The sequence below is a fragment of the Kogia breviceps genome, chromosome 8 (assembly GCF_026419965.1).
Source record: "Kogia breviceps isolate mKogBre1 chromosome 8, mKogBre1 haplotype 1, whole genome shotgun sequence".
NCBI lineage: Eukaryota > Metazoa > Chordata > Mammalia > Artiodactyla > Physeteridae > Kogia > Kogia breviceps.
The window spans coordinates 27,187,122-27,213,988 of record NC_081317.1 but is presented as its reverse complement, the minus strand read 5'-3'; the positions used below and the strand labels follow the sequence as shown (position 1 = coordinate 27,213,988).

The 26,867-nt window shown below is 37.1% G+C and overlaps 1 protein-coding gene and 1 non-coding gene across 9 annotated transcripts in view; both read left to right on the top strand.

Moving 5' to 3' along the window:
- FKTN (fukutin) overlaps nt 1-26,867 on the top strand; it is an 88,457-nt gene that overhangs the window by 34,743 nt on the left and 26,847 nt on the right. For all 8 annotated transcript variants that reach the window (XM_067041021.1, XM_067041022.1, XM_067041024.1 and 5 more), the window contains 5 exons: nt 4,853-5,130; nt 5,823-5,955; nt 12,685-12,814; nt 14,956-15,089; nt 17,485-17,612. In XM_067041021.1, coding sequence (XP_066897122.1) covers nt 4,853-5,130; nt 5,823-5,955; nt 12,685-12,814; nt 14,956-15,089; nt 17,485-17,612 — 803 coding nt within the window. The remainder of the gene's footprint in view (nt 1-4,852; nt 5,131-5,822; nt 5,956-12,684; nt 12,815-14,955; nt 15,090-17,484; nt 17,613-26,867) is intronic.
- LOC131762104 (U6 spliceosomal RNA) lies at nt 16,619-16,722 on the top strand. The gene has a single exon (XR_009337182.1). It is a non-coding gene; the product is annotated as a U6 spliceosomal RNA (small nuclear RNA).

The following is a 26,867-nucleotide window of genomic DNA, read 5'->3' as shown; positions in this document are numbered from 1 at the left end:
ACATGAAATATGTCTCCTTTAATTAAGGTGTCCTTTGGTGTTCTTTAATAGAGTATTCTATATTTTTCTTACAGATTTTGTGCATCTTTGTAAGATTTATTTCTTGCTACCTTAATAGTTTTGTGTGCGTGTGGGGGGGGTGTTAATGTAGATACTTTTCCTCTTCTTTTGTCAATTCATTATTATAGGTGAATTAGAATGCTGTTGTCTTCTGTGTTTTGATCTTGTTTTCCAGCAACTGTACTGAACTCTGAACTCTATAGGTAAACTCCAATAGTTTCTCTCTCTTCCCTCAATCCCCTACCTCCTTTTCCTCCCGCTCTTTCATTTTCTCTCTCTTTGAGTATAGTCATTGTATTCTCTGCACAAAAAGATAATTTGGTCTTTTCCTTTCCAACTCTTATGCCTAATTTCTTTTTCTTGTCTTATTGGTTTAGGTAGGACCCCCAGGATAATGTTGAATAAAAGTGTCTTTCTTTCTGAACTTTTTATTATTTGGATGTTGGACTTCCAAAATTTCATTTTCTTATCTTTGCTCTGTGATTTTTTTCATCTCTTTTGTTAACTGTTCTACTTTTAAACAAAATCTTTAACAATGCCATTGATTTTTTTCATATTTTGCTTAAAATTTAATATTTTTATTTTCTAAAATCTCTGTGTACTCTGTTTCTTATAGTAGCATTCTTATTTTATGGGTGCAGTTTTGTCTTTTTCCCTCTGCAGATTTTAAAGGTTTGGTGTTTTTCTTTTTTTTTAACTTTTTTTAAAAATAAATAAATTTATTTATTTATTTATTTTTGGCTGCGTTGGGTCTTTGTCGCTGCACACGGGCTCTCTCTAGTTGCATCAGAAGGGAGCCAACTCTTCGTTGCAGTGTGCAGGCTTCTCATTGTGGTGGCTTCTTGTTGTGGAGAACGAGTTCTAGGTGCATGGGCTTCAGTAGTTGTGGCACACGGGCTCAGTAGTTGTGGTATGTGGGCCCTAGAGTGCAGGCTCAGTAGTTGTGGTGCACGGTCTTAGTTGCTCCATGGCATGTGGGATCTTCCCGGACCAGGGCTCGAACCCGTGTCTCTTGCATTGTCAGGCAGATTCTCAACCAGTGCGCCACCAGGGAAGCCCCAGGGTTTGGTGTTTTTAAAAGAAAGTCTTTTGCTCTCTACTGCATTTTGTTTTTGTAATTCCCTTCTTTGTGGGTGTTTGGTTTTTTGTATGGTTATTTTATTTTGTCTGTTTTTCATGATATAGGTTTTCTGCAATGTTCATTGATCTTTGTTCATTTTTAAGAATGAGGCACTGGAGGCTTTTTTTTCTGGTTTGGCCTCATTAACTGGTGGACTTCACTATGGGGTAATAAGAGTATGCCAGCTTTTTCACTGCAGAGACTCCTAAATGTCAGTATTTGTAGGTCATTCCTATTGGACTGTTTGAGTTCCTCATAGAAAAAGCCTACAAAACTTATAAACCTTTTTTACAATAAGTATTTTATCATTCCTTTATTTTCCCAAAACGAAGTCTATAGAAATTGTAACTTACCTACATACATAATCTCCCAAATCCTATAATGTCTCAACTATAGTATAAAGTAGAAATGAAAGGAAATATATATTTCAGTGTGTAAATGCCCAGGCATGACTACACTGGAAGACATAAGGAAGTAATTCAGATGCTTGCACTTATCCTACTTATTTAGTAGGACCACTGAATGTGATAACTTCCAGTATACACTCTATTATGAATGATATGGTTTTTAGTAATATAGTTTTCCAAAACAGTAAACAAGTTTCCAACAGCAGAAAAGTAAAATTGTCCCTCCTTTAACATGGCGATTGTATTCCTCGGAAATGGAGGCTCACATAATTACAAATACGTTTTTCACTACGTGACTGTCTGATAGAACATTTGAAATTATGCAGGACACAGGATAGATTTTCATATTTGGGATTTTAGGATGTCTAGTGTACCTGGCCTAGACCTCTAAATGCCAGTTGTGTCCTCAGTCATTATGATAACTGAAAATATCTCCACGAATTTCTAAAATGTCTCTTGGTTACAGTACCACTTGCCTTGAGAACCAGTACTTTAGAAGAAAGAGAATGTGCCATAATTGGCAAAGCCAGAAAGACCAGAGTCAGAAGCAAAAGGTCAGCAACACCTAGAATAAGCAAACAGGGTCATGTTTATCATTTTATATAAGTGACATCATACAGAGCCCTTGGATAATCCTCCCAACACCTTCTCCCAAGATAGAGCTAATTCATTAGATCACCAGATCTAATTACTATAGACTTAATTTACCTGTGATTTTTCTTTGTTAATACCATTACCATGAAGTGAGCAAACTACTGCCAGGGCAACTGGGAGTAGATTTGTGCAGTACAGTCTTGACCTAGGCCTTTGCTCTGTTTGATCAGAGCAACTACTTTGTTCTTGACTTTCCTCTGTCATGATTATAAAAAGGCAAGCCGTTTCATAGTTCTGCCTATTTTGTCCATCAGTCTTTCTTCCCACAACCCAAGGTCTGATTCCTCTTCAAGTTCTTTCTGGCCTTTTAAATTTTTCCCAAATTTCCCAAATTATAATGCTTTTCTTTCATCCTGTACAGTAGATTCCTTCTCTGAGTTGGCCACTCTTACACTCAATCAGTACTTTCCACCTCTTAGGTTTATGAAAAAGGGGTATCCTACAATTGATAATTCTAATATAAGGAGTACCATGGTGAAATTGTATTAGCCAGGCTAAGTTACATTCGTTGCTACTAAAAACAACCCTAAAATCTCATTGGCTTAGGGCAAAAAAGGAGTAATTGTCTCTAGACAAAATCCAGTGTGGTTATTCTTGGTCAGCGATATTCCTGGATGACTTTCCTCTGAGCAGTGACTTAGGGATGCAGGCCGTGCGGCTTCCCCATCTTGTAGTTCTTTGCTTCCCTACATACAGATGGACGAGAGAAAGCAGGGAAGGTCTTAGGGGACATTGTAAGGCCGGGCCTGGAAGTGGTATCTGATACTTCCATCCACATTCCTTTGACCAAAACACGATTTCACTCTATATCCAGAAAGGAGAAGACAGTTGTTATTGATACTGGTTAGCATTCTTTACCAGAATGGTCACTTTCTCTTGTTTAACAATATAAACAACAACAACAGGTATCTATTGAGCACCTGCTGGTACTAGCCACTTTGTTGATTCTTAAGGTCGAGGAACTTGCAGTCTATTAATGGAGTTTAAACAACTAAAGAACAGTACAGTCAATAGTATGATAAAGGTTTGTGAGTATTATTAGAGCATAAATGAGGACACAGCTAATCCAAATGACAACATTCAAAGACAATAAGTGATGTAAATAAAGTACTCTTGAAAAATGTTTATGAATGCTGTGGCTCGTAAGACTTTCAGATGCACTTCCATCCTTTAATAACTTTAATGTCTGGTATTACCACTTTATTTTCCTTAACTGTAGACTAGGTATAATATCTTCCTTGCTGACCTCACATAATTTCTATGGACATCAGATGAGATAATTAATGTGAATGAGCTTTGTACACATTATATAAACATAGACTTAAAGAAGTAGTGTTGGGCTTCCCTGGTGGCGCAGTGGTTGAGAGTCCGCCTGCCGATGCAGGGGACACGGGTTCGTGCCCCGGTCCGGGAAGATCCCACGTGTCGCGGAGCGGCTGGGCCCATGAGACGTGGCCGCTGAGCCTGCGCTCCGCAATGGGGGAGGCCACAGCAGTGAGAGGCCCGCGTACCACAAAAAACCTTGTATTTGGTTAGATAAGACCTAAATGCTGGCAGTGGCTTTGCCTCCTATTAATTTTATTTCATTGGACTTTTGTGAATCTGTTTCTTTATCTATAATATCTGTGCTGCTTACTCTATAAGATAGATGTCATATGTAAATGCAGTAATGTTTATAGAAGTTCTTTGGAAACTGTACATTTCTATTCAAACATAAGGTGTTCTTTTTTTTTTTTTTTTTTTTTGTGGTACGCGGCCTCTCACTGTTGTGGCCTCTCCCGTTGCGGAGCACAGGCTCCCGACGCACAGGCTCAGCGGCCATGGCTCACGGGCCCAGCCGCTCTGCAGCATGTGGGATCTTCCTGGACCAGGGCACGAACCCGCATCCCCTGCATCGGCAGGCGGACTCTCAACCACTGCGCCACCAGGGAAGCCCAAGGTGTTCTTAATAATTAATACTGGTTAATCATCTAAAGCACTGGTGTCGAGATTAGGATTAAAAATCTACCCTGTATTAAAATAAATAAATAAATAAAATAAAAATCTACCCTATAGATTAATCTTGTTACATGAGAGTTATACTATAACTAATGCTGTTGGAAAATGCACCTTGTTTTATAGTATATCTCAGTCTATTTTCTAATGATGTGCATTATGATAGGCTTCCATTTTAGTAGCAGTTTAAGGTGTTGGGATATAACTATGAGATGAAAACCCTGCTTTTATGAAGCACTTTTGAAGATTATTAGAAGTTAAATTGAGAATTACAAGTTTAAGTTTAAGTGCTATCCTTATATTAACGTTTACTTTATAGATACTAACCAAAGAACACTATAATGAGTGAGCATTCTCGTTCCAAGGAAGAAATTTGTATTAATTTTCATAAAGAGAGTCTTTGAACATGTCTTCCATGCTATGTGGTTTCTCTTTTTGGTACTTTCCTTTATTCCCCCACTACCACCTTTCCTTCCCCACCTTCATTTTTTAATCTTCAGGCAAAGAGCAGATTAGGACAAAAATATGTATGACTTAATTCAGTGTAAGAATCACTTCAGTTTTACTACCAGTATTTGGTTTTAAATATTCAAGCTTGATGTTTCTTTGGTTTTAGGAAGGCTGGTTTCGGATAGCTGAAAATATGGGATTTCAGTGCCTAAAGATCGAGAGCAAGGACCCCCGACTAGATGGGATAGACTCACTTTCTGGAACGGAAATCCCCCTGCACTACATCTGCACATTGGCCAGTCACGCTGTCCACTTGGTGGTCTTTCATGAGAGGAGCGGCAACTACCTTTGGCACGGCCATCTACGGCTCAAAGGACACATTGACAGGAAGTTTGTTCCTTTTCGAAAGTTACAGTTTGGTCGTTATCCTGGAGCTTTTGACAGGTAAATTCAGGGTCTAAAGGGGAGATGTGAAACCTATCTTGTTCAGTCATGAATTCTTATTCTTTCTTTTACATTTAGTAATTAAATCTAAAACATAATTCATGTAAATCAGTTTTGAAATGTAAATATTCAACGGGAAGCAACTCATGCACATGTGCCCCAGGAAATATAATATATATCAGAATGTTCATAGCAACATTCATAGAACATTCTTAATGCCCCCCACAAAATGTATGTGCGCGCAACGAAGAATCGAATCATAGGGCAGGGAAACAAGGAACTCTGAACTCGTGCTCTGTGCAGCAACAGTGGTGAATCCTACAATGTTGAGGGACAAAAATGAAGCATAAAAGAATACAAATCTTTCTATATATATAAAGAGTCCAAACACAGGATAAAGTATGTTTGTGGATTTATATGCTTACAAGTAAAAGTGTTCAAAATGTACACACTTCGAATTGTTATGAGATCAATAAGTTCTGGAAATCTGATGTACAGCATGGTGACTATAGTTAACACTGCTGTATTGTATATTTGATAGTTGCTAAGAGAGTAGATCTTTAAAAATGATGTCTGAGGTAATTGAAGAAAATATGCTTGATGTTTAACTATTTGCTTATGTTGTATATTTTGAAGAGGCTGCCAATATTCTGAGCTAAATCCTTATAATAAGTCTTAACTTTTGTTTTCAGGCCAGAGTTACAACAAATTACTCTTGATGGATTAGAAGTTCTCATTCCAAAAGATCCAGTGCACTTTCTAGAAGAAATACCACACTCTAGATTTATTGAGTGTAGGTATAAAGAAGCTCGAGCATTCTTTCAGGTTAGAGATAACCAAATATTGTACTTTTCAAATGAAAGGAAGTGTATTTATAATATTTCTGGGGGGGGCGGAAATGAAGGAACTTATGGAAAGTAAGTAAGAAAACATCTTTTCCGATTTGTCTGTTTTCTTCTAGATGGTTTCAATTTTTTTTTAAATAGATTAAACATTAACCTTAAGGAACAATTTCTTCCCCAGTTGAATGGTTTGATATCTATGGAGATCTTGTTTTATTTGGATGGACTCTGACAGGTTCAGCATTGGCCTCCGCTTTTAGTTAGGATAGCCCATGAACTTTATAAAGATGGTGTATTCTGTTCTTGAAGCAATCTGAGTAGGATGAAGCCATGTAGAATACGGACCATGCGGATTTAGAGAGGACTTCATAGAAAATACAGTTTTTCTCAGGAGGTTGGCACTGAATATGAATTTTTTGTGTTTATGAAGGTTTTTGAAGATAAATGCTACACAAAGACCAAGTGCTTTGGAACTCTACTTTATTCTGCTGCTTTAGCTTTCAATTCAATAAACATTTATTAAAAGCCAGCTTCCCAGGAACTCTCCTGACCCTGGGGATATAAAGATGATTTTAAAGGACATGAAAGTTCAGCTGTAAGAAATGACATGAAAGAGAGATACAGTGAAAGCAGTCAAATTTATGGTGGGGTTTTGGTACCCTAATTTTTCCACTTGCCCTTTATTTTCTGGGGTTCCCTTCCGAGAAAGCTGTGTACACAAGGACAGGAGTGGAATGGGAAAATGAAGTACCAGCTGTATCATCACTGGCCAAATGCCCAGCACCCACAAATGCAAGGTTTTTTTCTGGTAGGCTGTGCTGGCACCCAGGGCCTCTGACAGCCTGAGTGGGCCTTCCTAGCCCTGTTCCCTTTAATCTATAGTTCTGTGACTGTGAAGCATACCCGGTCAGCCTCATGGATGAAAAGCTGGAAAACCGCATGTGTGGCTGGGCCAGCATTATTAGGCAAATACTACCCATCATATCCCCACCACAGAGTAGCAGGAAGCGGAAGAGATGCAGACTGGTGCTTGCACTTGACCATTCGTTCACTGTTCCTGCCTCGGGAGTTTTTTTCTGGTTGCCACCTCTGTCATAGCAATTATCACAATTAATTGTGAATGTCAGTCTTGTCCCCCTACAAGATTATGTGAACTTCTTGATGGCAGGCATCTAATCTTACTCACCTCTATAGCCCCAGTATCTAGCACAGTAGCTGGTGCAAAGAAAAGCTCCTATAGTGATGGAAAAATGCATGAAGAATAAGGTGCTCATCCGAATCAAATGGTTTTTTTCCAGGACACTTATTAGCGCTACTCCATTACCTAGCAAGCATTTGCCCAGACTCATTTTATTGAACTTTGTGAGAAGGCAGTGTAAGATGTAAAATGTTTCAAGATATTGAGAAATCATGAGAATAGTGTTATATTTTTTTAATTGCATATTTTCACTTTTGCTTTTTAGATTTTAAGGGCAACCATTCAGTCAGCATTAGAGTAAAGAATATGGATGACAGATGCTCAGAGGGCTAATCAGCTTATCACAGCCTTATCATACTTTTGGTGTTTAAAGTACCATCACTTTTGGTGTTTAAAGTAGCATCACAATAATGCCATCGACAGGTTTCTCTTCATAACACGATCAAGTGGAACTTTGTATTCATTCTTTTTTTAATGCTAAATCTGTTTTTTTTTAATTTTTATTATTTTATTTTATTTTTGGCTGTGTTGGGTCTTCGTTGCTGTGCGCAGGCTTTCTCTAGTTGCAGCAAGCAGGGGCTACTCTTCGTTGTGGTGCGCGGTCTTCTCATTGCAGTGGCTTCTCTTGTTACGGAGCACGGGCTCTAGGCTTCAGTAGTTGTGGCATGCAGGCTCCGTCGTGGCGCATGGGCTTAGTTTCTCTGTGGCATGTCGGATCTTCCCGGACCAGGGCTTGAATCTGTGTCCCCTGCATTGGCTTGAACCTGTGTCCCCTGCATTGGCAGGTGGATTCTTAACCACTGCGCCACCAGGGAAGTCCCAAACTTTGTATTCATTCTTCATCATGTTATTTGTGTCCTTCACTAGTAGCAAGACAGACTCGTGATTACTGATTTGTTTTCCTCTTCTGCTAATGTACTGTTATTACTGATATAGAGTACCTAATGGGATTGATAACTTTTTTTAATCCTTACCCTCGTAAATGTTTCACTCTTCATCATTTCTTACGTTATAACCACAGGAAGGTCAGTTTTCAAATTAAGGTGAACATACATAACTTTGAACACTTGATGGCGCCAAACAGTCTTAAATACAATGACTTGTGTTTAAAAAAAAAAAAAGCAATGAACTAATCTACTAGATCTCATAAAGCAGCCTCCTAACTTTCTTCCTTTTTTTTTTAATCATAATTTTTGGAAACATTTTCAAACTTTCAGAAAAGTTACAGATGCAATACAAATAATTCTTTTTCCTGAACCATTTGCAAGTAAGTTGTCAACATCTGCCCCACAACTTCAAATAATTTAGTATTTCTTGAAAACAAGAACATTCTCCTACATGTCTTAGTACAAAAATCAGGAAATTAATATAAAGATTATTACCATTTAATCCTCATTCATGTTTTGCTAATTATCCCAATAATGACTATTATAATAAAAGGATTCCATTCAGAATCACATGTTGCATTTTTCTGTCTCTTTAGTTTCCTTCAGTCTGGAACAGTTTCACAATCACTTTTTAACTTTTATGACTTTGATACTTTTGAAGATTACAGGCCGGGTATTTTGTACCATTGTCCCTCGTTTGGGGTTTATTTGGTTTTTCCTCAAGTTAGATTTAGGTTATATACCTTTAGTAGGAATAACACAGAAGTGATTCTGTGCTTTCACTTCATCCTGTCGGGCGCTGCATGATTTTGATTTGTCCCATTACTGTTGACTTTTACATTGATTATGTGATTAAAGTGCTCTCTGCTGGCTTCATCCTGGTGAAGTTTCTATTTTTCCCTTTGTAATTAATAGGTATTTGGCATGAAGGTACTTTAAAAGTCAGTAAATATTGTCAATATCTTCCTCAAACTTTCAAGTTTATTTGTTTATATCAATATGAACTCATGATTTCCTACTTTCTTCAACGAGTTATAGTGCACTATTTTCATCATTTATTTTGATCCTCAAACTGTTCCATATTTGGCCAGTGGAAGCCCCTTCACGTGACTTTTGTGTCTTTTTGACATGTCTCCATCATCTTTTGAGCACCTTCTTGCTTTTTGGCTCAAGATATTCTAGGTTCATCTTGTAATTTCCCTGCTACAATCCTGTAATCAGCCATCTCTCTGGATACTGATTCCTTTTAGAAGCCAAGCCTGGATGCCAGATTTGCTTGCCTGCAGGGCCTCTCAGTGACAGGAGTAGAGTGTGTGTGTGTGTGTGTGTGTGTGTGTGTGTGTGTGTGTGTGTGTGTGTATTTACTTCTGTATCTATCTATCACGATCCATGAATCCACATTGATGTCTTCAGTCTAATTTATATTTCAATTAAACAGCATAGGGTTCATTTCCATATTTGTGACTCCCTTCTCAAACAGTGAGAAACCTGACTTATATTACCCTTAATATATTTGCTTATTTGTTCAGTCTCCCATTATTTCTGCTGTTCCTTCACCCGCATGGATGCTATCCTCATCCTGCTTGGGTGTTGCTCTCCCCCACTGGGCTGCTCCCATATGTAGACACACTTCTCATCCTGCTCAGGCTCTGGCTCCCCACACTGGACTCTCCTCCATGTGGATGCCCTCGACGCCTTCTCAGGCACCGATACCCATGCCAGGGCACCACTGTGCGCTTTCTTGCTCTGCCTCATCTACTGGCTCTAATTTAGAAGAGTCCAGGGAGGGAAGGAGAACAGAGGGGAAGTGCTCTCCTGACTTACTTTATTTACTTTAGTTATTTTCTCAATCTACCAAGAAGTTTAGGACTAGGATAATACACATTTTCCTGCACTTGATTTTGTTTCGGCAGTAACCATCAAAAAATAATTGAAGAGCTTCCGTTTGTTGAGTTCCAGTAAAAAACCAGAGGGGAGTATGGAAATATCTGGACCCCTGGCCCAGGAATATCTAGAAAGCCACATTCATATCCTCTTTCTTCTACTAAGTTGCTCTGAGACCTGGGGCAAATTTCTGAGTCTTAGTTTCCTCATCTGTGAAATGAGTGGACACCTTCTGTCATTTCATTATTTTTCATTTATATTTTGGGGAAAGATTTGGGGAATGGTTGCCTGAACAGGAAAGACTGTATGGGCTGGTATTTAAATTAGGATTTAGTCTTTTTCTAAGAGGCATGGTGATCCCAAGATTTATATGAGACATTTTTAAATGAAAATAGTATGTATAACTTTAATTTTTAAAGTCTGTAACAGATGTATAAGGTGTATAGGTATATACATGTTTATACTTTTAACGCATATGAGGGTCAATTCTAAGAAATGGAATTTCTGGGAGTGTCATGTTATTTATTAAAGGTATGTCAGAGCTGGGAGTGTGTCTATGCAGGGGCAGCCTCAGTTGGACATAATTGTCAGAGTAGTATTTTTGTAGAACACAAAGTTTTCATTTCTGTTACTTAATTTGATCCTTTCAGTTACTCTGTGAAATAAGCCAAGGATTCACCATTAACTGATAAGAAAGCTGAGGTTTCAAGATGTAAGTTACACAGTCATTATTGGCTGAGCATGGAGTAAATTCTAGGTCTCCAAATTTCTACCTCCAGGCTTTCCCCCCTACAACAGGGATATGAACATGCATCTCTCATGCCAATCATATGTTCTAAGAGAATTGTGGCTCTGAGGATGTTTTCATATTGAAAAGATCCCACATACTTTATGTTATTCTGGAGAATGTAACTTATCTTCAGGAATCCATCTTTTTTCCTAGGGATACTTTTTGCTTGAGATATATGGTCCTTCTAGGAACTATATTTCCTCCTGCTATATTGTAAAAGAATGCCAGGATATTTTAAGATATTTTGGGATGGGAGGGGATTAGTCAGTTATTTACTCATTTACGCATTTTTCAATATGTGTTGCTCATATATTATATACCAGGCACCATTTTCAATTTGTACATACAGTGATGGAGAGATTCCGTACCTGCCTTAAAGGAATCATGTTTACAGCCTATTGGAGGAAATATAAATAGAATCAGCAGTTAGAATGAAATATGATAAGGGGGATGGGTGAAATAGGTGAAGGGGATTAAGAGGTATAAACTTTCAGGTATACAATGAATATGTCATGGGGATGTAATATACAAACTAGGGAATATAGTCAGTAATATTGTAATAACTCTGTATGATGACAGATGGTAGCTAGAGTTATCATGATGATCATTTTGTAATGTATAAAAATATCGAATCACTATGTTGTACACCTGAAACTAATATGATATTGTATGTCAATTACAATTCAATTTTAAAAAAATGACTTTGATCTTTTGTTCTGGAACAAAAAGAATTAAATATAAGAATTATAATAAAAGTGTATATAAATGGTAACTGTTATAAGCTCACTGAACAGATTATTTTATTTGTCTCTGTCTATATCTGGTACCAAACGTAATTTCTTGCTCTTTAAATGTTGAGCTGAAGAGGATCCCTGGGAGAATAAATACGTTTGTGTTCCTGGGAAAATCAGGGAATGTTTTTCAGAGGGTGGAACTGAGACCTGAAAGATTTTGTTAATCAAGGGCATTTCAGACAGAGGAAACATGTTGACACAGAGGCTTGAAAAGTTGTGATATATTTGGGGAGTGAAATATGAGAAGGGTGGAGATAAGGCTGGACCAGTACTCTGGCCCTAAACACAGTGTCCTTGTCTGCCATGCCAAGAAGTTTAGATTTTGTCCCTTAGGTAGTGAAGCATCAATGAAGAATTTTTAGTGCTTTCTTCAGTTCCAGAACACCCTAAAAATGAAGAAAAGCAGAAAAGCAAAAAGACTATAAGTAAATGACAGTAATATTTGTATAGAATTTCAAAATTTGTGAGACATTTTTCTGTCATCAATTATCTCATTAAATCTTCACAGCAGTCCTGCGAAGTATAATTATTATTCTTTAATTGTTGATGAGAAAATTATATCTGAGAGAGGTTTGTTCTTTGATTCTCTCATTCATTCAAGTACTGTTTTAGACATTGGAGATATAGTGATAAACACAATGAAGTCACTTTCCTCGTAGAGCTTATATTCTTCTGAGGCGCTATGCCCAGGGTCATAGCTAAAATGAAGTGAGTTTAGATTTGAACACAATCTGATTCAAAAATCCCACATTCTTTGTACTATACTGTTCTGTCCTAAAGACCATTTGCACCAGTGAATGATGAAAAGGTCACCGAAGGCATTGTGCTTCAGATATGCCTGTAGCTCTCTTAATTAACCTTCTTTTCCCCTAACTACCCAACCTGCTAAATTGTGATGTAGAGGAAGGAGTTGATAAAGGTATAAATCTCATCCTTTGAGAATCCTGGTTATAGTCCTTCTCCTTTAACTTGTCTCTCCTAGAATCCACTCTTACAGTCTTATTTTAATGTGTGACTAACAAGGAATTCTGAAACTCGATTTTTATAATAAAAAAATATACAATATGGGGTTAATTTTCAAGTTTAATTTGGATGTCACAGAAATATTTCTGGCAACTTAGAAATGGCTATAATAGCTAACTATTTATTATATCCATAGCAATACCTTGATGATAACACTGTGGAAGCTATGGCCTTTCGGAAGAGTGCAAAGGAATTGTTGCAACTAGCAGCCAAAACATTAAAGAAATTGGGAGTACGGTTCTGGCTGAGCAGTGGAACTTGTCTAGGTAAAATTCTTGTTGCTTTACGTTTGTCTTTTTGACATTTCATCCTCTTTGGCTCTAAGGATGACTGCTTGAGATGACAAAACATCAGTGGTATTCAAAGCGTCATATTTATAGAAAGAATAAGCATAGTGCATGGAGCAAGGATTTTTTGATTTTTCTTTTTGTTTGTTTGTTTTTTGTTTGCTGTACGCAGGCCTCTCACTGTTGTGGCCTCTCCCGTTGCGGAGCACAGGCTCCGGATGCACCGGCCCAGCGGCCATGGCTCACGGGCCGAGCCGCTCCGCGGCACGGACCTGCGTCCCCTGCATCGGCAGGCGGACTCCCAACCACTGTGCCACGAGGGAAGCCCTATTGATTTTTTTAAAGAAATAACTTCTGAAGCATAAAACAGAACTAGGAAGGCCATGTCATGTGTCCCAAAATTATAAGTAATTTGTATAAAATTTATATCAACATGTAGACTACATGTGATTCTCAGGTAATCTTTAGATAAGCATTTTATTATTTCTATCCCAAAGGTTGTTATTACCTTAAAAAAAAACTGTATTCTGTTTCTTTACTTAACACACAATACAAATAACTTGCATTGCACCAAAGGTTTCTAAGAGGAAAGGGAATGTCATAAGGTCTTCCACGAATCTTTTCCAGATCATGATTGGACATCACTTTCTTACCACAGTCTGTTCATTCTGAGACGGGGAAATGTAGAATCCAAGGAAGATTTCTGAATCTCTTTCCATTGTGCATTAGCTCAAACTCCTTTGGATTTTAGAATTATTTAGAATTTAACATTTTTTTGTTTTTATTTCCTCTTGTTTATAACTGTAGTTGATTATATCTGTATTTGTTCTATCTTAATTATAACTATATTTGTACAAAAATTAATTTTGTTCCTGCTTTTATAGGGTTACCATATAATTTATTGTCCAATTCAAGAGACTTTTTGAGAGTGAAAGGAGTGCCATTAGTAATTATGTTGGTACAACAGGTGTAAACAGGGATGTATGGTTATCCTGTCAATTAGGCTTTGAGGAAAATTCACATGGTTCTTCCTGTCAAGGAGCTTCCAGCTAGAGTAACCCCCATCCCCCCAAAAAAGAGTACATCTCATTTATGTGATATATGCTTTAAGGTTTAACTTTCTGGAATAAGATTGTTTTATAGACTGTCATCAAAAATATTTCATAATCATTTATCATGATATCTTTTGAGTTCTTAGCCCCATGGTTTTCTTAATTTAAGGGCATTTATAAAATGAGGGAGTTGGATTAGATGATACTTAAGGAGCCTTCCCTTTTTAGTAGTTCATGATTCTTTGATAGATGTGGATTGTAGATTTTTCTTAAACTAGAGGTGAGATCCCATGCTAGGCTTCTAAAGATCTATGTTAAAATGAAGTTAAAGTTTAGAATTCCAAACAGTATTTCGCAAAAATAATCATAGACATTTATTTACTTTTTGAATACTTTGAATGGAAGGATTAGAAGGATAATAAGAGAAACTCAGAGCCCTTAGTAATATTAAGGTATAAATTTTGCCTTTTTAGAACATTATTATAGCACCCAATTTAGAAGTAGATACATAGTAAATATGTAGAAATATCTTTCGACAGTATGCTGAAGATTGAGGCTGGTACTGCTCTTCTTTTCTATATGATCTATCAGACATGAGCTGTTCAGAGCTGTTAAATTCTACAGATTACTGCTCAGGAAAGGGATATTGCTTAAGCAAAAGAATTAAATTATATTTTTTAGCATATCTTAAAAGTAACCTTCATCATAAGAGATTTATGATTAAACATTTTAAAAAGTAACTTAATGTTTTAAATGGTCCAGTTAACATTATTAAAGCTAATAGTTTATTCAGAAATTACAGTACATCATGAAAGTTTTTGAGGCTGCTGAGTGCTCAAACCAGTAAAAATGAAGAAAGGAAGGAATAAGAGAAATGTTCTTCAACAAGTGGCTCCTATTATCGTAGATATTAAGTTGGGATCTAATTTTTTTTAATTTTGGTAAAGCACACTAAGTCTAATCCTGTGAAATAAAATACACTGTTACAAAGACTATCCATTATAATAATGACTAATTTTTTCCAAACTTAAGTTTTTAAAAAAGTTTTCTCATTCCTTTTTTTTTTAGGATGGTATCGGCAGTGCGGCATTATTCCTTATAGTAAAGATGTTGACCTAGGAATTTTTATACAAGATTACAAATCTGATATTATTTTAGCATTTCAAGATGCAGGACTCCCACTCAAACACAAATTTGGGAAGGTCAGTAATAAGAATCTGATTTTACTTCATTAGTAACATGTCTCAAAAGTAAAGTTTATATTAAGCAACTCAAGATGTTTAAAAGCACTGTATGTAGCATTTTATCACTCATTATCAGCCAGGATGAGTTCAGCAGAAGATTATTACCACTTGTGACTTCTGCGCTATTTAAGGAAAACTAGAAAATCTGGCTTTCTGTTGACCATGAGAAGGCAAAAAGGAGCTTGGACTCTTGCAGAAGAATTTATTGCCATTATATTAGGCAACAATATAACATAATTAATATAATATATTAATATAATAAGTAAGAATCTCATCTACCCTACCTGAAGTTATGTTTTTTTTCATGAGTCATTTAATTTTATGTTCACGTAAGCATCATATTATTATCAACTTGAAACATTCCATTGATTGCTAAGAATTAGAAATACAGGGACTTCCCTGGCAGTCTGGTGGCTAAGACTTTGCCTTCTAATGCAGGCGGTGTGGGTTCGATCCCTGGTCAGGGAGCTAAGATCCCACATGCCTCTCAGCTAAAAAAAAACAAAACACAAAACAGAAGCAGTGTTGTAACGAATTTAATAAAGACTTTAAAAAATGGTCCACGTGAAAAAAAAAGGCTTAAAAAAAAAGAAATATGGAATCATTTCAAACAGTACTTGGGTTTCTTGTTTATTTCACTTGCCCTAGGCCATAGCAGTTTTCTTACAGGTCAACTAGGAATAGTTGACTTACAGGTCAATAGAATAGGTAATTGTGGCTTAGATGAAATCTCCTTTTAGACAATTTGATTCCTATGCCCTAAGCCTATGATCCCAGCAATGACCTTACTCTTAATTTGGTTGTTCCCAGGGATGTGTTGTCCTGGAAAGCAAGTAGAAGTATGTTTAGTTCCAGGAAAATTACTTCTCTCATCATAATCATTCTAGTTTATTTAAAAATTTAATAAAATACCTTCCTGAGGTGAAAGGCAAAGCAATAGAACTCTAGTCATTCAGCAATTGTTTCCTTAACACTCAGTCTCTGACTGGCACTGAGCTCTGCACCCAGGACACAAAGATGAATAAGGTACAGTCCTTATCCTTGAGGAGTCTACTGTCTAACTGGGAGAAAACAAATTCATAAACAATTAAGTGATTAGTGCTGCCACAGACAGATGCACCAAGTTCAATGGGAACATAATTATTTGTAGGATAAGTTTCTTAGGGAAATGCTGTCAGAATTCTTTGTACTTTTTAACTTCTTTTTTCTTTTTTTCATGTATATAATGTAATGATATATGGGTTTCTATGCCACATTTACATAAGTACTCATTTATTGATTGTGATGAGAGACTTACTTCCTGATAGTTTTACTTGGTTATTAAAGGGTATAATTATTCTTTGCTTACTTTCCTTCTTTAGTCAGAAAGGGGCTCAGGAACAGGATGTTTTGCAGAGTGACCATTTAACTACTATAAGTCATTTACTCTGAGTTGTCATCAGTTGTAAGAAGCAACATTATTTTATGTGCATTTAAGAAAGAAATCAGTGTTTGCTTCGGCAGCACATATACTAAAATTGGAACGCAGAGAAGATTAGCATGGCCCCTGTGCAAGGATGACACACAAATTTGTGAAGCATTCCGTATTTTTGCAACCTAAGTGTCCATTGACAGATGAATGGATAAAGAAGATGTGGCACATATATACAATGGAATATTACTCAGCCATAAAAAGAAACGAAATTGAGTTATTTGTAGTGAGGTGGATGGACCTAGAGTCTGTCACACAGAGTGAAGTAAGTCAGAAAGAGAAAAACAATCAGTGTATGCTAACCCATATATATGGAATCTTTAAAAAAAAATGGTTCTGAAGAACCTAGGGGCAGGACAAGAGTAAAGATGCAGACGTAGAGAATGGACTTGAGGACACGTAAGGGTAGGAGGGGTAGGAAGGGTAAGCTGGGACAAAGTGCGAGAGTGGCATGGACATATATACACTACCAGATGTAAAACCGATAGCTAGTGAGAAGCAGCTGCATAGCACAGGGAGATCAGCTCGGTGCTTTGTGTCCACCTAGAGGGGTAGGATAGGGAGGGTGAGAGGGAGACGCAAGAATGAGGGGATATGGGGATATATGTATACGTATAGCTGATTCACTTTATTATATAGCAGCAACTAACACGACAATGTAAAGCAATTATACTCCAATAAAGATGTTAAAAAAAAAAGAAAGAAATCAGATGATGGTGTGCTACTGATGCATCCCAATTTCAGAAGTGCTCCAACTTGAAAAACAGTATCTTGAAACCTATACTCTCTCTATATATAAAACATAAGAATCTTCTGTTTTTTTAATTTAAAAAAATGTACTCCTTTGTTTCAGTCTGTGAAGATTTTTCATCTTCTCCCTAGGTAGAAGACAGCTTGGAACTCTCTTTCCAGGGAAAGGATGATGTAAAACTTGACATTTTTTTCTTCTATGAAGAGACTGACTATATGTGGAATGGCGGCACTCAGGCCAAAACAGGAAAGAAATTTAAGTATGAATCAGATAAGTACTTACAAAAGGGGCTGTAGTAATAACTGCAGAAGGTAGAAATAAGGAAGTAACTGAAAATGGGGGGGAAAAAAGACTGTCAAGTCTCACCGTTAGCTGATACTTTCTCAGCTTTCCCAGAGAGCCCAGTTATGCTTGAGAAGTGAGGACTACCTATAAGGACAGTCCCTAAGGAGGAAGTGCCCCTGGGTTTGTCAGTCCATAGAGTCATTGTGATTGGAAGCCCTTGAGTCATCAGAAAGGGAAAGCCAAAATAAGGAACAGAAAAATCAGGCACAGGGTCTGAGCCAAAAAACTGATTGGCTGTTAGAGCTGTAGGAGCTTGATAATTTGATGAGAACGGGTAAGGGTCAATAAGAAAGAGATTGTTAAGGTCAAGTGGGGTTTAAGTGAGGAGATTGGGATTGGCTGGAGCTGAGGTCATGAATGCTGGGCAGGCTCTGGAATGTGCCTTTAATATAGACTGAGGACTAATCTTTAAAGGATAGTGATCGGGCTTAACAGCTACCATATTTTGTCAAATGTAAGGTGATATGCATTGTAAGATGTACCATTATTTTGTGCTACCAAGAAAGGAAAGACACTGCCAATTATAATCTTAAGACACATGATTCAGATAGAAAATTGCAGGGGGAGAGTGTCTCAATTCTGAATTAATTGATGGACTGCAATATGTTAGATTGGCATTTTGAACATTTTTTTTTTTAATACTGCCATAGTCAAACTTCTTGATGACGAAAGACATAAATGACGTCAGAGTAACTGAGTGCCCTTTATGATGCAGTTGGCCTGTTCACAGTTCTGAGAGAGAGAGAACGAATGGGAAAGAGAACGCAGAGCAAGGCCTCTGGAATCAGGCAGACCTGGGAAGCCTCAGCTTCACCCTAATTGTGGCCTTTAGCTTTTCTGAACATTAATCTCCTCATCCATTAAATTTGAGTAGTACTACTGTGTATCAGGCACTACTATGAACATTTTTCATGTATTAACACATCTAATCCTCATAACAACCACAGAGAGTCTATGAGGCACTGAGAATTCAAGTCATTTGTTCAACATCACAGTGAATAAGTCAGACAGCAGCCTGTCTCTAGAGTTCATACTTTTAATCACTACCCCCTACTGTCTCTGTAATATACCTGACAGTATGAGGCACTTAGCGGAATGCTTAGCACTTATTAAGTTATCAGTAAGTGGTGGTTACCATTGTTATTATTATTTAATACTATTAATATTATGATTGCTAATGTGATTGCTATCGTTGTTGTCATTCTTATGGTTATATGACCAGTAGCATAAATTTCCCTCACCAACTAGCTGAGATTGGGGCTCCTATCGTTGAATAAATCTGAGCCATTGGGCACATTGGGGAATGTTCTACATAGCCTAGAAGAAGAATTCCAAACTTGGACTGGTTTCTCCTGGGTACTTAGACATACCCTACTGGGATCACTGAATCTATTTGAAGGCAGGGAGTCTCCTTGTAAGGTTAAACTTGTTCTGGAGGTTTGAGAGTAATCCAAACCTTTTTCTCAAAGTCATAAAGTATCCCAATTGACCCTGATCCTGGAGCATATTCCCAAAACTCATTTATTATAAAAAATTATTTTGCTTTATGACAACAAACACCTTCATGCTGAGTAAGCTCAGATTATAAGACAAATTAGTAAGTTAATGAATTTGTAATTGACATTCTCACTATGGCTAGGTGAACAGGGAACTAAGTGTTTTTGACATTTAGCTATAGTTTGTTTATTCAAATATGAAAAAGATACCAAACTTAACACATCATTTAGAGGCTTTTTTTTAAACTAGGAGATAGTGTAGCATAGAAATTAAAGGCATGGAGCCAGTCTGCTTGCTTTTGAATCCCAGCTCTCCGTTTTATCAGCTATGTTATCTGTACCTAAGTTTCCTCAAATGTAAAATGGGAATAATAATAGAAATTCCTACATAGAATGGTTTTTGTGGTACGCGGGCCTCTCACTGTTGTGGCCTCTCCCGTTGCAGAGCACAGGCTCTGGACGCGCAGGCTCAGCGGCCATGGCTCACGGGCCCAGCCGCTCCGCGGCACGTGGGATCTTCCCGAACCGGGCGGCAGGCGGATTCTCAACCACTGCGCCACCAGGGAAGCCCTAGAATGGTTTTAAGAACTAAGTTAATACACAAAAAGGGTTTTGAAGATAATTAAGTATGTCCTGAGTGCTAAGTAATTATTAGCTGCTATTATTAATACTCTCTGTAGCAGTAGTATTTCTCTTCTTAGTCTTATAAGAAATTTACAGATCAGAAACCTATATAATTATCTCAATATTAAACTGCCACACCTATTCTTAGAGAACTCATATGAGAATTTCACCTTTGTTCTAAGAAAAGTAATTTCTGAAGCTTGTATAATCATGTTAGTCTTAATTTTTCTTCTAAGGCTTTCTTAGAAAGATTTCTTTCTTCTCACTGACATGATCCCATGTCAGACCTCAAAAGAACTATGCAGGGCTTCCCTGGTGGCACAGTGGTTGAGTGTCCGCCTGCCGATGCAGGGGACACGGGTTCGTGCCCCAGTCCGGGAAGATCCCACATGCCGCAGAGCGGCTGGGCCCGTGAGCCATGGCCGCTGAGCCTGTGCGTCTGGAGCCTGTGCTCCGCAATGGGAGAGACCACAACAGTGAGAGACCCACGTACCGCGAAAAAAAAAAAAAAAAAAAAAAGAACTAAGCACTTCTAACCACTACATCTCTGGCTAGAAAAGTCTTCTTTCATTCTGCTTTAACTGCTCTTTATGGTAGCAGTGTTTGGGAAGTGGAAAGTGTTCTGATTATTTAACTAGAGAAATGAGCAGTGATAGAACTGCCTGGACAGATGGTGTGAGTCTCAGATTTTCTATCATGTTACCGTAACCTTAAAAGGCAGAGAAGAGAAAAGGGGATGGTTGTGTGGAGTAGTTTCTTTGGAAGATTCCCCCAGCCATATGCCATTTTCATACTTTTCAGTACTATTTACTTTAAGGAACTGTAGAATTTTCACCACTATTGTTCCTAGAGGGAAAAATCTTTAAAGCTAGTCTAAGGGTCTTTTTATCTTTATAATATTCTACTTTTTATTCATGTGTAGTCTATTCTGAGAAAAAGCTTAATAATAATATAGGATGCTTACCATTTTTTGAAAAGGTGAAGAGGAATGAGGAAGTAAGGAAAAAGTTTCCCCTTTCAAAACTTTATTCTGCATGCCTTCAGAATGATGTTTTTAGTCATAAGATTTAATAATAATTACAATATTGATAGCAATGTAAAGCTATAGCTACCTGGTATCAGCTAGATATCAGGCACTATGATAGGTAATTTATTATTTAATCTCAGATCATCCTCACATTATCCCTGTGGGTTAGGTGTTCTCACTCCCAGTTAGTTACGAGGAAACTAAAGCCCAGAGAAGGGAAGTCACTTGTCCAAGGTTCTCTGGCCATTAATGGTAGGGCCAAGATTTAACTTCAGACCTGTTGGATTCTTAAGCCTAAATGCTTCCGTCTAAGAGTTGATAGGTTAAATGAGTTAATATATGTAGTAATGCATTTAGAACAGTACCTGCCACATAGTACTGTGTAAGTATTAGCTACGGCTGCAACTATCATTACCATATTATTATTCTATTACCATTACTAATCATGTGTTGCACTGGTACAAAACACTGGACCTTCAACACAGTGGTAACTTGGATTAGTTACTCTTTGGGCAAGCATTTTCTTCCCAGGTCTCATATTTCTTCCATCTTCAATTCTTACTCTAAACCTATACTTGCACCTAAAATCTAAATTCCATTCTTAAATATTGTCTGGATTTTTAATACTTAGTTTTCTTCTCCAAGTTCCAATTGCCAATAATATAAAGTGATGAATATATTAACTATGCCTCCAGATGTGAAATTGTCATTCCAGAACTTCACAGTTCTTAACAGATGCTGCCCAGATTCCTTCGGGTTATTTCTTTCCTTCACATCTGAATCAACTGATGTAAGTAGAGGCCAGAAGTTTAAGAGGCAATAATAATGGTAATAATAACAACTTTTATTGAATATTTACTATGTGCTTGGCACTATGCCAAGCTTTTCTATGCATCATCTCATTTAACCCTCATCACAAGTTTAAACTGTCACCTCATGATATGGATGAGGAAATTAAGGCAGAACTAAGCCTCAGACCTAGGGCCATATCACTTCAGAGCTCATATTCTTACCCATACACAATGTTAGTGTCACCACAATCTCTATCATATTGTTAATACTCCCTCCATGAAAGTAGCCCTTCTATTTATCAACATTGTCAGAATATTACAGCTACCTCTGTATCCTCTGATAGGAAATCTGCTACCCCTGGGGCTAGCTGTGGCTTGCTTAGGCCTTCTGATATATGCAGCTTCTGCTTAGTATGTAGATCTTCAAAAAATTTGGATTTGTCCTCTGCGAAACTAGACTCATCCAAGTGTGACTCCTGTAGTATTTAACATTTCATTTCTGCAAAATTTATTTACTAACTGCTATGTGCTAAGGATTCTGATGTGAATATAACTTAGTTTCTACTCTCAAGGATCTCATAATCTAGACCATGAAACAAATATTAAAGTACTCTGTCAGCAGGGTGTGATTTAAGTGGGTGTCATGTATAGTTGACATACAAATCAACTATCTAGAAGCAGCGACAAGGAAGTGTGGCATAAATAATAGAGAAGTTTGTTAGGGAGGCTTAGAAGGAATATGGAGAAAGGTCTAATAATAGGTTTATATAACTATTATTCTATTTAGATTATTCCCATTTTTTATTATTAAAAATTCTGTGAACATCTTTATATATAAAGTGAAAGCTTTATTAGCGGTTGTTTCTTTGAATAGATTCCCAGAACTGGAATTATTATTATTGTTTGATTGTGCTGTTTGAGAAAATGAGGGGTCATTGGTCAATGTTCTGATAACAGTAAAAGTACAAGATTTTACTGCTCAGTGTCTTGTTTTTCCTTTGACTCCTTAAGGTTCTTTGCAGCTGTACAGGTCTCCTGAGTCATCTTTGTCAACTTGCTTTATTTTACCTGCCTTTTTTCCCCCTATTTTATAAAAATAAATTTCTAGTTTTGTGATAATTTTAGATTCACAGAAGATAATACAAATGAGTTTCTGGATACAGTCACCCACTTTCCCCTAATGTTAACATATTGTTACCGTGGTACATTTGTCAAAACCAAGAAACCAGCCTCGGTGCATTACAGTTAACTGAACTCTAAATATTATCTGTACTTCACCAGTTTATCTAATGTCCTTTCTCTGCTCTAGGATCTAATCCTAGACACCACAGTGTATTTAGACCCCAGCCTTTTGAAACTTGATTTTAGTCCGCGATTTTAAGTATGTCACTGGTAGTGCCAGGTTATTTATTAGATGTCACCCCATGTCCCAGTTCTGCCATTCGAGGGCATTGAGTTGCCTCCATTTTGAGGTTGCTCCTCAGTACCTCTAAATGGAAATAATCTCCCCTTCCTCTGAATTTCCATAGATTTTTCTTTTCCCTCTCCCTTTCTTATGCTGTATTTGGGTACTTCTGCTGATTTTTCTGTCCTTTCTGAGTTATAGGTAGAATCAGTCCTGATAAATCTGTCAGGCTGAGTGAGACCTGAAGCCTACTTGAAACTAAAACCAGGTCCTCTTAAGCACAGTTTACAGTGTTTTGTTAAGATGAAAGGGTGACACCAGATTGATGACTTGATCCAATGTAGCACCTTTGGAGAATCAAAGCCATAAAGTTAAGTCACCCCAGTTGTTTTCAGTCACTGCTTCAAAAGAAGTTAAAGACTGGTGTTGGTCGTTGAATCCCCACTCATAGACTCTCTCAGCTCCATAGATTGATAACGATGCTTCCATAGTTCTAGCTCTCAAAAACCACATTTGTCTTTTAAGTACTTACAGCTGTGAAGCTAAAAGGCAAATTTGAATAATTTCTTTCAATGAGTGCATTTAAAACATTAGCTTTTCTAAAAATGATGTCATATTTCCTACTCTGTTTATACCTTTGTATTTTACAACATTTAGATTATGTCTTAGGTCTCCCTAGTAACACCTCCAAACCATGGAGGGAAGAACACTGAATGCATGTTATGGGGTAATTGTATTCTTATACAATATATAGAAGTGGCAGTTCTTTATATAGTGAGCTTTATTTGTTTTTTTAAGAGAAGATTACCTCAGAATGAATAAATAGCGGGCCTTTCACTTATATGAAGTAAATTTGGTTTTTTTTTTTTTTTTTTTTTTTTTTTTGGTACGCGGGCCTCTCACTGTTGTGGCCTCTCCCGTTGCGGAGCACAGGCTCCAGATGCGCAGGCTCAGCGGCCGTGGCTCACGGGCCCAGCCACTCCGCGGCATGTGGGATCTTCCCGGACCGGGGCACGAACCCGCGTCCCCTGCATCGGCAGGCGGACTCTCAACCACTGCGCCACCAGGGAAGCCCGTAAATTTGGTTTTTTAAGACTACAATATGTTTTGTTGTTTGAATATAATTCTGTAAGAGATTCTATATGGTAGTATTCTGAGAGAAATAAAAGCAAATTTTCACTAAATGACTTCTACACAAATGTTCACAGCAGTTTTATTCATGGTAGCCAAAAAATGGAAACAACCCAAATGCCCATCTTTTGGTGACCAAATAAACAAATTATGGTATGTTCAAACAGTGGAATTCTACTTAGCAACAGAGAGAAACCAACTACTAATATATGCAATAACGTGGATGAATCTCCAAAAGTTACGTTATGTGGAAGAATTCAAATAGGAAGAGTAGGTACTATGTAACTGCATTTATTTGAAATTGTAAAGCAGGCAAAACCAATCAAGAATGTGAAAAGGTCATTGATCACCAGGGGCCAGGGTGGACTGACTGCATGCCTGCCAAAAAGCACAGGGAGCTTTGGGAAGCAGGGTGGTAGAAATGTTCTGTATCTTGTTTTTAGTGGTTACCCAGGTATATGCACCTGTCAAAACTGAAAATGGGTGCATTTCATTATTTGTAAATTGCAGCTTGAAAAATTGATTTAAGAGTTTGAAAGAGAAAAAAATTCTGTGACTTAGAAAATTGATACTAAGAGAAAAGAGCCCAAGATCACAAGTAGAAACAGAAGGATATCTGGGACCAGAAGCCATGAATTTCATCAAAGCAGACCTAATTGCAGTGATAAACTTGGAGCCGTTTGCATCTGCTTGGACAAATTAGATAAGCTGAGATCAAAATAAACGAAGCCTTTTGTATTTAGTATGAAATTTGAAATCGTAATTTAATCTCCTTTTTTCATTATCTGTTATATCCAAAAAGGAATCCTATAAAAATTGTCTGAGACAAAGCAAGCACAGCTGGAGTCTAATTACTTGTTGATGAGCTATAGATATAGTTTTTGGAAGTTATGCAGTAGAAATAAAAATGCCTCGAGGTTTTTCCCTCTGGCCTTAAAGAAAAATCTTGTGCATGCTTTAAATGAATAGTCTTTGATATGGTCATTAAGTATGTGCATTCACGTGTTAAATGATAACTGTCCATACAAGCTTTAATTTGTCTGCTCATTGGTGATATAAATTTCTTCTACTTCACTAGTTCTGTCCTATGGAGACTGCATAAGAGAGTTGGTCAATAAGATAGATGGAATCACTCAACTTACAGTGGAAGTCAGCCGAAAAACAAGGTTCAATGGGTAGAATTTTATCTTATAAAACATGTATATGCTATATGTATATTGACTATATGTTAGAAGTTTGGGACAGGATTGGCGTATGGGATCTACAAAGACCTCAGAGAGACTATATTCCAGTCCAGTCTCTGAAAAGTGTTAGCCATTCCTCTATTACCCCTTTTGCTTCTGTATAATCTGTGGTAGGATTGTGAGAAGTTTAGTGAAAGAGATAGTTAAAAAAATACTAGTCAGCATGCTGTAACTTTGGTTTTCAAGAGTTGGTTTTTAGGGAAGATCCAGTAGTTAGGACTCCACGCTTCCACTGCAGGGAGCCCAGGTTCAATCTCTGGTCCGGCAACTAAGACCCTGCAAGCCACATGGTGTGGCCCAAAAAAAAAAAAAAAATCAAAAACAAAAGAAAACAAAGAGTTGATTTCTTAGAAATGCTTAGAAAACTATGGACAAAATTGATGCTGATGACATATAATTAATGTGGCACAATAATTCCTCACCTTGCCATATTCCCTTTGCTCCAAACACAAATCACTGATGAATATGTCTAAAAGACATAGCTGAGCTAAAAGAGAATGAAGTAGATGATGAAGAAGGAGTATATAAAGAGAATTTCCAAATTAAAGACAGGCAAGCAGGATAAATAATAAATCTACATCTAGATACTTCTTAAGGAAACAGTAATACCAAAACCAAAAAATTTTATAGGCTGCCAGAGAAAATAGATTGCTCATAAAGGAATAGCAACTATACCTCAGCTACAATAGAGGACAGAAGATAATGGAGTAACATCTTCCAAAAGCTGAGGAGAAATAACTGTCAACTAAGAATGCTATGTACACTTAAAACTAATACTCAAGAGGGAGGTCGAGGTAAAGGCATTTGCATATGTACAAAGACTAAGAAAATTTATGTCTCACAGATCCACACTTAAAACTGTATTAAAGAACACAGAAGGAAGATATGATATATGTGAAAAAATGGTGGACACACAAATGGATAAAATATGTCAGTAAATTTGTTAGCCATTACCTGTTTACAAAAAAGAAGATGTGTCAGAAATAAGTTGAGGAGGAGGCAATTTGTTAAGTGTTCAAGGAATAAAGTATGCTAAGTGCCATGTTTAGGAAGAGGATAGAGATTCTGTATACATTTAGTCTTTATTAGAAAATGTTGTAGTGAAATATGTTTGTTGAAAAATAAACAGTAAATATTACAAACAGTAATTACTACTGGATAGAAATATTATTTAAAACTTCCAAACAAGCAGAACAAAAGATAATTTATAAACCTTTATCATTCTAAGTGAAAGTAGGAAAGGTAGGGCAAAGAAAAAGTATGGTAAACTGAAAACATGTAAAAATAATCATAAAACTAGTCAGCATTGTTATAGCACTTATTATTTGTGTTAGATACTATTCTGAGCACTTTACATTTATAATATTTTTCATTCTATGCTAACATCTCTCTGAGGTACTGCTAGTACCCTCATTTTATAAGTGAGGTTAAGGTGCAAAAACATTGACCAA